Source organism: Bombina bombina, chromosome 1 (genome assembly GCF_027579735.1).
Source record: "Bombina bombina isolate aBomBom1 chromosome 1, aBomBom1.pri, whole genome shotgun sequence".
Lineage (NCBI taxonomy): Eukaryota > Metazoa > Chordata > Amphibia > Anura > Bombinatoridae > Bombina > Bombina bombina.
The window spans coordinates 360,290,761-360,305,031 of record NC_069499.1 but is presented as its reverse complement, the minus strand read 5'-3'; the positions used below and the strand labels follow the sequence as shown (position 1 = coordinate 360,305,031).

The 14,271-nt window shown below is 36.2% G+C and overlaps 1 protein-coding gene across 1 annotated transcript in view; it reads left to right on the top strand.

The window, feature by feature from the left end:
- Positions 1-12,967, top strand: part of MAP3K19 (mitogen-activated protein kinase kinase kinase 19) — a 207,948-nt gene extending 194,981 nt beyond the window's left edge. Inside the window, exon 13 of the mRNA XM_053712516.1 lies at positions 12,768-12,967. Coding sequence (XP_053568491.1) covers positions 12,768-12,834 — 67 coding nt within the window. The 3' untranslated portion in view covers positions 12,835-12,967. The remainder of the gene's footprint in view (positions 1-12,767) is intronic.
- The last annotated feature ends 1,304 nt before the right edge of the window (positions 12,968-14,271 follow it).

Genomic DNA, 14,271 nt, shown 5'->3' with positions numbered 1-14,271 from the left:
TATCCCTGGGACACAATTTATAAAGCCCAGGGATCGTGAACATCTCTTGCCCAAGCCTGAGCGAAGAGAGAGTCTGCCCCCTACAAGATCCGGTCCCGGATCGGGGGCTACCCCTTCATGCTGTCTTAGAGGCAGCTGCAGGCTTCTTGGCCTGTTTACCCTTGTTCCAAGCCTGGTTAGGTCTCCAGACTGACTTGGATTGGGCAAAATTCCCCTCTTGCTTTGTAGCAGAGGAAGCTGAAACGGAACCACTCTTGAAGTTCCGAAAGGAACGAAAATTATTTTGCTTGATCTTCATCTTATTTGATCTATCCTGAGGAAGGGCATGACCTTTCCCTCCAGTGATGTCTGAAATAATCTCTTTCAGTTCAGGCCCGAATAGGGTCTTTCCTTTGAAAGGGATGTTCAAAAGTTTAGAATTAGATGACACATCAGCAGACTAGGACTTAAGCCATAACGCCCTGCGTGCTAAAATGGCAAAACCTGAATTCTTTGCCGCTAATTTAGCCAGTTGAAAAGCAGCATCTGTAATAAAAGAATTAGCCAACTTAAGGGCCTTGATTCTGTCAATAATCTCCTCTAATGGAGTCTCCATCAGAAGAGCCTCTTCTAGAGCCTCAAACCAGAAAGCAGCTGCAGTAGTTACAGGAACAATGCACGCAATAGGTTGGAGAGAAAAACCATGATGAACAAAAATTTTCATCAGGAGACCCTCTAATTTTTTATCCATAGGATCTTTGAAAGCACAACTGTCTTCGATAGGTATAGTTGTACGCTTAGACAGAGTAGAAATAGCTCCCTCCACCTTAAGAACTGTCTGCCACGAGTCCTTACAGTCACCACATAGCTCTTTGCCCTTCCTAGCAGTTAAGCAGGCAGAGAGAATGACTGGGGGGGGGAGCTATATAGACAGCTCTGCTGTGGGTGCTCTCTCTGCCACTTACTGTAGGGAAGGAGAATATCCCACAAGTAAGGATGAATCAGTGGACTCGATACATCTTACAAGAGAAATGACTTCAGGGAGATAGGTAGCAAGCTTAACGCAAGGACCTCCAAAGTAATATTTTCGGAGATATTACTAGTGCAGTAGGCTAATTCAGTAAGGCAGAAGGAGCTAAGATCTGTTAATTCATGGTTAAAAACATGGTGTAAAAATGAGGGGTTTGACTTTTTAGAGCACTGGGCTGACTTTTCACTTGGGTACAATTTGTGCAGTATGGATGGATTGCATCTGAATGACATGGGTGCAGGTGTGTTGGGGGAAAGGATGGTAGCAAGTTTAGAGAATCTTTTAAACTAGGCAAAGGGGGGGGGAGTCAGTTAAAAAACAATAGTATAGAGAGATCAGTCTGTGAATCTGTCACTCCTTTGATATCTCAAGGAAGAGATGACTTAAGAAATGTCACATTAGAAAGTATGGAGGAAAGCACACCAAGTATCAGCAGAAAGCACATGAAAATTAAATGTATGGCAACAAATGCAAGAAGCATCACAGGTAAAATGGGGGAGCTGGAGCTCTTAGTTGCAGAAGAGGACTATGATGTTATCAGTATAACTGAAACTTGGTGGGATGATTCACATGACTGGGCAGTTAACTTAGAGGGATATACTTTATTTAGGAGGGACAGGAATAATAAAAGGGGTGGAGGAATCTGCATGTATATTAAACCTAACCTTAAACCTACAATAAGGGAAGATATTTATGATACAAGTGACAATGTAGAGACCCTGTGGGTGGAAATAAAGAGAGTGGGGGGGAAAAATCCTAAAAAAATATTACTAGGAACATGCTACAAGCCCCCCAACATTAGTGACCTGGATGAAGCTCAATTACTAATGCAAATAGGTAAGGCTGCTAATAACAGTGCTGTAATTATGGGAGATTTTAACTACCCTGATATAAACTGGGCCAATGAAACTAGTAATTCAGCTAAGGGGGATAGATTTTTAAATGTTCTCAGGGATAACTTCTTGTCACAATTAATAGAGGAGCCAACTAGGAGTAAAGCTATATTGGATTTAGTGCTATCAAATAATACAGATATAATATCAAACATAGAAGTCAAAGAACATTTGGGTGACAGTGATCATAACATGGTCACATTTGAAATCTCTTTTCATAAGCAGTGTCTTAAAGGTTTAACCAAGACTTTTAATTTTAAGAAAGCAAAATTCAACAATTTAAGGAAATCATTAAATAACATAAATTGGGACAAAGTATTCTCTAATAAAAATACAGAGGATAAATGGATAACATTTAAAACTTTGTTAAATAAATATACAACAAATACCATATGGTTATAAAAATAAAAAATCCAAGCCAATGTGGCTGAATATAAATGTGTTATGAGAAATTAGGAAAAAATGTAGGGCATTTAAATTATTCAAAGAAAATAGTACAGACTCAAAATTCCATATTTATAAGGAATGTAACAAAGCATGCAAAAAAGCAATCAAATTAGCCAAACTTGAAAATGAAAAATTAATTGCAAAGGATTCTAAATCTAACCCTAGAAGGTTCTTTAAGTACATAAATAGCAAAAAATCTAAGAAAGACAATATAGGTATATTAAAATGCTTGGAGGGTAGCATGATTAACAGTGACAAGGAGAAGGCCGAGATACTAAACCAGTTTTTTTCTTCAGTATACACAAGAGAGGAACCATTGGATGATACTTTGGAACAAAATAGAACATGCCAGCCCATACCATTAACTGGGTTAAGTATAGAGGATATCAGGAACAAATTGGATAATATTAAGGTAAATAAAACTCCAGGCCCAGATGGAATACACCCAAGGGTGTTAAGGGAACTTAGCACTGTTATAGACAAACCTCTACTCTTAATATTTCAAGACTCATTATCCTCATGCATGGTACCCAAGGATTGGCGTAAAGCTGATGTGGTGCCACTCTTCAAAAAGGGAAGTAGGGATGATCCAGGAAGCTATAGACCAGCTAGTTTGACATCAATAGTGGGGAAAATATTTGAAGGGATTATATTGATGAGCATATTCATGTAAACAAGATTATGAGTTCTAATCAGCATGGTTTTATGTGAAATAGATCATGTCAAACTAATCTAATTAGATTCTATGAGGAAGTAAGTAAAAATATAGATAAAGGGGAATCAGTTGATGTCCCTTTAATGCACAAAATTAAGGGACTGGGAATAGCTGAAAATGTTAGTTTGTGGATAAATAACTGGATAAAAGATAGGGAGCAACGAGTAGTAGTAAATGGATCATACTCATCTTGGACAAAGGTAATCAGTGGAGTCCCCAAGGGATCAGTACTGGGCCCTGTTCTTTTTAATATTTTTATAAATGACTTGGAGCAAGGATTAAATAGCGACATCTCTATTTTTAGTTAAGTAAGGTCATTAGGTCAGCGCAGGATGAACTTTCGTTACAAAGGGACTTGCAAAAATTAGAAGTATGGGCAGGTAAATGGAAAATGAGATTTACTATGGGAAAATGCAAGGTTCTACATTTTGGAAGTAAAAATAAGCAGGCAACATATTATTTAAATGGGACGAGACTTAGCCAAACACAGGAGGAAAGGGATTTGGGGGTAGTAATAGATAACAATCTAAAGATAGGTGCACAATGCAGGGCAGCAGCTTCAAAGGCTAATAAGATACTAGCATGTATTAAAAGAGGCATTGATTCAAGGGAGGAAAGCATAATTCTGTCACTATATAAAGCCCTGGTAAGACCTCACCTTGAATATGGAGTGCAGTTCTGGGGATCAATCGCAAAAAAAAGATATCGCAGAACTAGAAAAAGTTCAGAGAAGGGCAACAAAGCTAATAAGGGGATTGGAGAATTTAACCTATGAGGAGAAGCTAGCCAAACTTGGTCTGTTTTCTTTAGAAAAAAGGCGCTTAATAGGTGACATGATTACTTTATATAAATATATTCAAGGCCCATATACAGAGATGGCAGAAGTTCTGTTTTTTCCAAGAAAATTGTTTGTGACCAGAGGTCACAATTTAAGGTTGGAGGAAAGGAGCTTTAATTTCCTGTAACGGAAACGTTTTTTCACTGTAAGAGCAATAAAATTGTGGAACTCATTACCAAAGGAGGTAGTGAATGCCAATACCCTAGATACATTTAAAAATGGTTTGGATACATTTCTGTCTATAAACAAAATTCATGGATATGATTGCTAGTATTAAATGGGTCACCTTTTAGTGGGATTATTTAAGCTTAACTGGAGCTTTTTGTATATATTTTAGATTTGTATAGGTTGAACTTGATGGATTTCGGTCTTTTTTCAACCTCATCTACTATGTTACTATGTTACCTAGCACTGATTAATTGGAACACACAATTGGTTTGGTGAGCACATTAAGCCTTGAACTTCATAGACAGGTGCATCCAATCATGAGAAAATGTATTTAATGTGGCCAATTGCAAGTTGTTGTTTTCTTTGACTCTCCTCTGAAGAGTGGCAACATGGGGGGCTCAAAACAACTCTCAAATGACCTGAAAACAAAGATTGTTCAATATTATGGTTTAGGGGAAGGCTACAAAAAGCTATTGCAGAGATTTAAGCTGTTTGTGTCCACTGTGAGGAACATAGTGAGGAAATGGAAGACCACAGGCACAGTTTTTGTTAAGATCAGAAGTGGCAGGCCAAGTAAAATATCGGAGAGGCAAAGGCAAAGGATTGTGAGAACGGTCAAAAACAGCCCACAGACCACCTCCAAAGACCTACAACATCATCTTGCTGCAGATGGTGTCACTGTGCATCGTTCAACAATTCAGCGCACTTTGCACAAGGAGAAGCTGTATGGGAGAGTGATGTAGAAGAAGCCTTTTCTGCACACACGCCATAAACAGTCACTTGTGGTATGCAAACGCACATTTGGATAAGCCAGCTTCATTTTGGAAGAAGGTGCTGTGGACTGATGAAACAAAGATTAAGTTATTAGGTCATAACAAGGGGCGTTATGCATGGCGGCAAAAGAACATAGCGTTCCAAGACAAACACTTCCTACCCACAGTAAAATTTGGTGGATGTTCCATTAGGCTGCGGGCCTGTGTGGCCAGTTCTGGTACTGGGAATCTTGTTAAAGTTGAGGGTGGCATGGATTCCACTCAATATGAGCAGATGCTTGAGAATAATGTTGAGGAATCAGTCACAAAGTTTAAGTTATGCCGGGGCTGCATATTTCAACAAGACAACGACCCAAAACCCAGCTCAAAATCTACTCTGGCATTTATGCAGAGGAACAAGTACAATGTTCTGGAATGGACATCCCAGTCCCCAGACCTGAATGTCATTGAAAATCTGTAGGGTGATTTGAAGCGGGCTGTGCATGCTCGGCATCCATCAAACCTAACTTAACGGGAGATGTTTTGCAAGGAGGAATGTTCCAAAATACCTTAATCCAGAATCCAGACACTCATCACAGGCTATAGGAAGCGTCTAGAGGCTGTTATTTCTGCTAAAGGAGGCTCTACTAAATACAGTATTGATGCAATATTTCTGTTGCCCAAATTTATGCACCTGTCTAATTTCGTTTGGATGCATATTGCACATTTTCTGTTAATCTAATAAACCTCATTTCACTACTGAAATATTACTGTGTCCTTCGGTTATTTGATAGATCAAAATGAAATTGCTGATCCAAACACCCAATTATTTATAAATGAAAAACATAATTTATGTAAGAACTTACCTGATAAATTAATTTCTTTCATATTGGCAAGAGTCCATGAGCGAGTGACGTATGGGATATACAATCCTACCAGGAGGGGCAAAGTTTCCTAAACCTCAAAATGCCTATAAATATGCCCCTCACCACACCCACAATTCAGTTTAATTAATAGCCAAGTAGTGGGGTGATAAAATAAGGAGTAAAAAAGCATACAAAGAGAGGAACTGGAAATAAAATTGTGCTTTTTAAATCATAACCACCATAAAAAAGGGTGGACCTTATGGACTCTTGCCAATATGAAAGAAATTAATTTATCAGGTAAGTTCTTACATAAATTATCTTTTCTTTAAAGTAATTGGCAAGAGTCCATGAGCTAGTGACATACGGGATAGAAATACCCAAGATGTGGGAGACCACAGAAGAGTCACTGAAAAAATTAAATCCACAAAAAAAAAGTCTCTCTTATAAATTTCACATAAATTTCAAGAAAAAAAACTTAAATCATAAGCAAAAGAATCAAACTGAGACAGCTGCCTGAAGAACTTTCCTGCCAAAGACTGCTTCAGAAGAAGCAAATACATCATAATATTTCAAAGCTCTAACAACGTCCAAAGAATGCAAAGATCTTTCAAGAGTATTCTTGGGATTAGGACACAAGGAAGGAATAACAATTTCCCTATTAATGTTGTTAGAATTCACAACCTTAGGAAGAAATTTAAACGAAGTCCACAAAACAGCCTTCTCCTGATGGAAAATCAGAAAAAGGAGACTCACAAGAGAGCAGACAATTCAGAAACTCTTCTAGCCGAAGAGATGGCCAAATGAAACAACACTTTCCAAGAAAGTATTTTAATTTCCAAAGAATGAATAGGCTCAAAAGGAGGAGCCTGCAAAGCCTTCAAAACCAAATTAATACTCCAAGGAGGAGAGATTGATTTAACAGGCGACTTGATATGAACCAAAGCCTGAAGAAAACAGTGAATATCAGGAAGTTTAGCAGTCTTTTTATGAAAAAAAAAAACAGAAAGAGCAGAGATTTGTCCCTTCAAGGTACTTGCAGACAAACCTTTATCCAAACTATCCTGAAGAAACTGTAAAATTCTAGGAATCCTAAAAGAATGCAAAGAGAATTTATGAGAAAAAACCCCATGAAATATAGGTTTTCCAAACCCGATAATAAATCTTCCTTGAAACAGACTTACGAGCCTGTAGCTTAGTATTAATCACTGATTTAGAGAAACCTCTATGACTAAGTACTAAGTGTTCAATTCCCTTACCTTCAAATTTAGCGATTTGAGATCCTGATGGAAAAACGTCCCTTGAGACAGAAGGTCTGGCCTTAAAGGAAGTGGCCAAGGTTGGCAACTGGACATCCGGACAAGATCTGCATACCAAAACCTGTGAGGCCATGCTGGAGTTATTAGAGAAAAAATAACATTAAACAGAAATATCTTATTTCCACATATAGCAGTTTCAGGAATGGGAATAAATGCTAAAATTGGCAAAAATAACCAAACAAATAGCATAGCCCTCTGAGCATAAAGAAGGCAAAGAACATATAGGAAGTGAGGTAAAATAAAACTAATCTTACCCCAGGTAAGACAAACTTCCTACAACATGATTCCCATAACGAAACTGCTGGACTGCAAAGGGAAATACACACAGCAGATAGCCAAGCCAGTACTGAAACCTATCAGCAGAGGTAATGGTATATAAGAGTATATCGTCAATCTGAAAAGGGAGGTAGGAGATGAATCCCTACGACCGATAACAGAGAACCCTTGAAAAGATTTCCTGTGAAAACCATAAAATCAAATAGGCGATACTCTCTTCACATCCCTCTGACAAACACTGTACTCTGAGAGGAATTGGCCTTAAGAATGCTTAGAAGCGCTCATCACAGAAGAAATTATAAAAATCAAGCACAAACTTACTTCACCACCTCCATAGGAGGCAAAGTTTGTAAAACTGAATTGTGGGTGTGGTGAGGGGTGTATTTATAGGCATTTTGAGGTTTGGGTAACTTTGCCCCTCCTGATAGGATTGTATATCCAATACGTCACTAGCTCATGGATTCTTGCCAATTACATGAAAGAAATCATGGAAATTGTTAGGGGTGCCTAAACGTTTGCATACAACTGTGTGTATATAATTAAGTAGAATAAAGACAGTTTATCTCACAGATGATGTAACAAACTTTTCTACAAGATGATACCTAGCAGACTCCCTTAGCAACTATAATAATTAAAGGATTACTTTCTGTTATAATTTTTAAGCTAAACAACATATTAAAGTTAATAAACATTAATTAAAACCTACAGACCTATATTTTCTCCAAAATGAAGTTTCATAACGTTCTAAAAGTTATATCTTTTATTCGCCGATGATGTCACGTTATCCTGCCCACTATTTTCAGCACTGAGTGTTCAAAATACTTAAACCAATAACTTTGTGTTTAAAGCGCCATTTTGAAACCTAGGTATTGTAAATGGATTGGTACAGAGCAAAGGATACCCACGGAGTGGGTTTGGAAAACAATTAAATTTGCAGACAAGATTTCTGATATACGGTAGAGATATGTTAATGAAATGCTATTGATAAAAAGCGTATTTGGGGTAGTTAGTTAGTAACAGGCATAGAAAAAATTTACTTACAGTGGCCCTTTAAGCCAACAGGTTCTGCAGATGTGTCAAGCTTTATGTCAATTATTTAATTTAGCAGGCATTTTAATAAGCTAAGAATATTTTTCATAAACAAAATATTCTCATACTAGAACCTAGCACTGTCTTATTACATCCCACTCCTGAGATAACCTTTACTATGAGAACAGAATGAAATACAAGAGTAATTTATTTCTTTAAAGCAATGCTCTTAAAGGCATATAATATATATATATAGTTTGAAGAATTATTAATTGTCTTATACCCTACAAACACAGTTAAAAACTATGGGCCATATTACAAGTCAGACGTTAACTATTGTACAAGGCCTACCAATTATCATGCGGTCTCTATATAACCAAAGGCTTGTATTGTCCTTACAACTAAATTGTCCGATACTCATAGACACAGCAGTTAACTGATGTAAACTTATAAGCAGCAGCAGTTACCACCAGCTCTGCATGTCTCCTTAATCCTCTGCTATTGACCTCTAAACGGCTAAAACTCCCACCTCTATAGACCCCCAAAATGCTCAGACCCCTAAACCACCAAACCCCCACCACAATAAGACCCAAAACTGGTAAGACCCTTACTGCTATAAACTATTAAAACTTCCAGACCCCACATCACAATTAACTGCCTAACTGCTAGCATTCCCTAGCTTTAACTAAACCCTTTACATTTAAAACGATTATAAATTATTAAAGTACACAAACCAAGGATCCTCTTTTTATGGTTGCTCATTACATTCCGGCTCTTCTCCTATGTGTGTTTTTTTATTTTTTTAATATTTAAATCCGAATTTTTTCTTTTATGGTTCAGATAAAGCATACAATTTTAAACAACTTTCCATTTCACTTATATTATCTAATTTTCTATGTTATCTTTGAATCTTTTGTTGAAAAGCATACGGCTAGATTACGAGTTGTGCGTTAAAGGGACACTGAACCCAAATTTTTTCTTTCATGATTCAGATAGAGCATGCAATTTTAAGCAACTTTCTAATTTACTCCTATTATCAATTTTTCTTTGTTCTCTTGCTATGTTTATTTGAAAAAGAAGGCATCTAAGCTATTTGTGTGGTTCAGTACCCTGGAAAGCACTTGTTCATTGGTGGATGAATTTATCCACTTATCAGCAAGAACAACCCAGGTTGTTCACCAAAAATGGGCCAGTATTTAAACTTATATTCTTGCATTTCAAATAAAGATACCAAGAGAATGAAGACAATTTGATAATAGGAGTAAATTAGAAAGTTGCTTAAAATTGCATTCTCTATCTGAATCACGAAAGATGTCCTAACGCTGCTTTTTTACGCCCGCTGCCATTACGAGTTTTGCAGGTATAGGTGTACCACACACTTCTTTGGCCTTACTGCAAAACGACTTACGTTAACTTTGTAAAGTCTTTTTTCTATGGGACTTCCATAGCGCTGGTATTACGAGACTGTCCTGGGAGGCCCAAAAGTGAGCGGTACACCGTAACCCGTCAAGAGTCCTAACGCATTTAAAAGTCGGTAGTTAAGAGTTTTACACTACAATGCCATAGCATAAAACTCATAACTAAAGTTCTAAAAAATACACTAACACCCATAAACTACCTATTAACCCCTAAACCGAGGCTCTCCTGCATCGCAAACACTATAATAATTTTTTTAACCCCTAATCTGCCTCTCCGGACATCGCCGCAACTATAATAAATATATTAACCCCTAAACAGCCGCACTCCCGCCTCGCAAACACTAGTTAAATATTATTGACCCCTAATCTGCCGTCCCTAACATCGCCGTCACCTACCTACATTTATTAACCCCTAATCTGACACCCCCAACGTCGCCACCACTATACTAAATGTATTAACCCCTAAACCTAAGTCTAAACCTAACCCTAACACCCCCTAACTTAAATATAATTTAAATAAATCTAAATAAAAAAGTAATATTACCTAAATAATTCCTATTTAAAACTAAATACTTACCTATAAAATAAACCCTAAGATAGCTACAATATAACTAACATTGTACATTGTAGGTAGCTTAGGGTTTATTTTTATTTTACAAGCAAGTTTGTATTTATTTTAACTAGGTAGAATAGTTATTAAATAGTTATTAACTATTTAATAACTACCTAGCTAAAATAAATACAAAGTACCTGTAAAATAAAACCTAACCTAAGTTACAATAACACCTAACCTAACCCTACAATTAAATAAACTAAATTAAAACAATCTAATAAATTAAATTAGCTAAAGTACAAAAAACAAACACTAAATTACAGAAAATAATAAACAAATTACAAGATATTTAAACTAATTACACCTAATCTAATAGCCCTATCAAAATAAAAAAAGCCCCCCCCCCCAAAAAAAAAACAAAAAAACCCTAGACTAAACTATCAATAGCCCTTAAATGGGCCTTTTGCGGGGCATTGCCCCAAAGTAATCAGCTCTTTTACCTGTAAAAGAAAATACAAACAACCCCCCCAACAGTAGGTTTTTATAGATAGTATTTTATTTGGGGGTTGGTTGTGTGGGTGGTGGGTTTTACTGTTGGGGGGTTGTTTGTATTTTCTTTAACAGGTAAAATAGTTGATTACTTTGGGGCAATGCCCCGCAAAAGGCCCTTTTAAGGGCTATTGGTAGTTTAGGCTAGGGTTTTTTTTTATCTTTTTTTTTTATTTTGATAGGGCTATTAGATTAGGTGTAATTAGTTTAAATATCTTGTAATTTTTGTTTTTTATTTTCTGTAATTTAGTGGGGGGGTTTTGTACTTTAGCGAATTTAATTTATTTAATTGTTGTTAATTTAGTTAATTTATTTAATTATAGTGTATTTATTTTAGCTAGGTAGTTATTAAATAGTTAATAACTATTTAATCACTATTCTACCTAGTTAAAATAAATACAAACTTGCCTGTAAAATAAAAATAAATCCTAAAATAGCTACAATGTAACTATTAGTTATATTGTAGCTAGCTCAGTGTTTATTTTATAGGTATTAAGTTTTAAATAGGAATTATTTAGGTAATGATAGGAATTTTTATTTAGATTTATTTTAATTATATTTAAGTTAGGGGGTGTTAGGGTTAGACTTAGGTTTAGGGGTTAATACATTTAGTATAGTGGCGGCGACATTGGGGGCGGCAGATTAGGGGTTAATAAATGTAGGTAGGTGGCGGCGATGTTAGGGACGACAGATTAGGGGCTAATAATATTTAACGGTTTGTGAGGCAGGAGTGCGGCGGTTTAGGGGTTAATATGTTTATTATAGTGGCAGCAACGTTGATGCAGCAGATTAGGGGTTAATAAATATAATGCAGGTGTCGGTGATGTCGGGGGCAGCAGATTAGGGGTTAATAAGTGTAAGATTAGGGGTGTTTAGACTCAGGGTTCATGTTAGGGTGTTAGGTGTAGACATACATTTTATTTGCCCATAGGAATCAATGGGGCTGCGTTACTGAGTTTTACGCTGCCTTTTTTGCAGGTGTTAGACTTTTTCTCAGCCAGCTCTCCCCGTTGATTCTTATGGGGAAATCGTGCACGAGCATGTACAACCAGCTCACCGCTGATTTAAGCAGCGCTGGTATTGGAGTGCGTTAAGGAGCAAAATTTTGCTCCACGCTCACTTCTTGCCTTTTAACGCCGGGTTTGTAAAAACCTGTAATACCAGCGCTGTAGGTAAGTGAGCGGTGATAAAAAACTGCTCGTTAGCACCGCATAGCCTCTAATGCAAAACTCGTAATCTGGCGGATAGGTAGGCTCAGTAACTGGGAGCTAGCTGCTGATTGGTGGCTGCACATATATGCCTTTTGTAATTTGCTTACAAATGTGTTCAGCTAGCTCCCAGTAGTGCATTGCTACTCCTTCAACAAAAGATACCAAGAGAATGAAGTAAAATTGATAATAGAAGTATATTAGAAGGTTGTTTAAAAATGTATGTTCTATCTGCATCATAAAAGAAAAAAAATAGGCTTTCACATCCCTTTAATTTAAATATGCAAATAAGACAGCCAATACATATGACTTTCATCCTTATTGGTTGGTTTCAATTTTCAGACCCTTTTTAATAAAAAAAAAAAATATATATATACTTGGGAGAGTCAAATTTCCATCCATTCAAATATCACTTGTTTAACTGAAAACACTCACATATCAAATTACTAAATAAAAAAAAAAAGGATAGTTTAATTTCATATAGCTTTATTTTATTTCACAGTATACATATTATACTTGTTGTTTTTCATTCAAAACACAAGTGTAACAAACGTTTTACCACGTTCCATACAAAGCACAACAGAAAATATAAGAATTCATGTTTTTCAAGGGAATTTGTATAATACAATATATGTTAAATATATGTTAAAATTAGCTATAATCTAATTTAGTTCTGTTTGCTATACAAAAAATATCCTAATTAAAATGTATATTTTTGTTTGATCTATAGGGATCAATATGAACGACCCTCTGCTGAGCAGCTCTTGCAACATCCATTCATTAAAAGAAAATTGTGAAGGTATATATGGACAATGTGCCAACATAAACATGAAATGATTAGCTCTTGTGTACAGGGGAAATTACATTACCAGACTGCTTTCTCTACATTGTTATATATACAAATTATTAATAAATCAACTTTTTTCACTATTTTTAAGTGTTTGGTTTGATTTATTTTTATTCTCACTGGTAATATTAAGGAACTTACAAATCAAACATTATAGCAGCATTTCCTTGAAGTACTCATTACTCATATTGTGCATCTTTTCCTTTTTGACAAGTTTAAGGTAGAAAAATTCTCTAATGATGATTGTGTATATACACGTGTCAATATTTTTATTCATGTTTCAAAACTGTGTATGCTATTGCTAAGCAAGTGAACACAAAAAAAACTATTTATATCTTACCTGATAAATTTATTCATTTCTTTCATGGTGTTGAGAGTTCATGAGCTGTGACGTATGGGATATACATTCCTACCAGGAGGCGGCAACGTTTCCCAAACCTCAAGAGCCTATAAATACCCCTCCCACTTCACACACACCTTAGTTTTATGAATAGCCAAGTAGTGAGGTGGAAGGAGGTAAAGCCAATAATGAGGAGCAAGAAAAAAAATGTGCATTAAACAAAAAAATTAACCCCAAATGGGTGGGGCCTCATGGACTCTTCCCACCATAAAATAAATTAATTTATCGGGTAAGTTCTTACATATATTATGTTTTCTTTCATATAGGTGGTGAGAGTCCACACATGGTTACTTATAATATAATACCCAGGATGTGGAAGTCTATGAGTAACAATAAAGGGAGGGATAAAATAAAAACAGCTTTTTTTTTCGCTGAGAAAATAAAAACAAAACACAAAAAAGTGTCTTGTGCCAAAAACTCAATATATAAGCACAATTATGAAACTTAGACAACTGTCTGATGGACCTTTCTACCAAAAACTGCTTCTGACCAGACAAAAAACATAAAAATGTTAAAATTTAGTAAAGGTATGCAGAGAAGACCAAGTGGCCGCTTTGCAAATTTGATTAACTGAAGCCTCATTCTTGAAAGCCCAAGATGTGGCAACTGATCTAGTAGGTTGAGCTTAAATTCTCCGAGGCGGAGACTGATCCACCTTCAAATAAGCTTTGTGAATCAAAAGTTTCAAGAGGCTAAAGAAATAGCTGAGGCCTTCTGGCGTTTCTTAGGACCAGAAAACAGAACAAAGACTAGAAGTCTGTCTGAAATCATTAATAGAATTAACATAATATTTCAATGCTCTAATGTCCAAAGAATGCAAAGCTTTTTCAGTAGCATTCTTAGGATCAGGACACAAGGAGGGAATTATAAATTTCCCTGTTAATGTTGTGTGAGTTAACAACTTTAGGTAAAAATTAAAAAGGAAGTTCCCAAAACAACTTTATCCTGATGAAATATCAGATAAAGGAGACTCACAAGAGAGCAGAC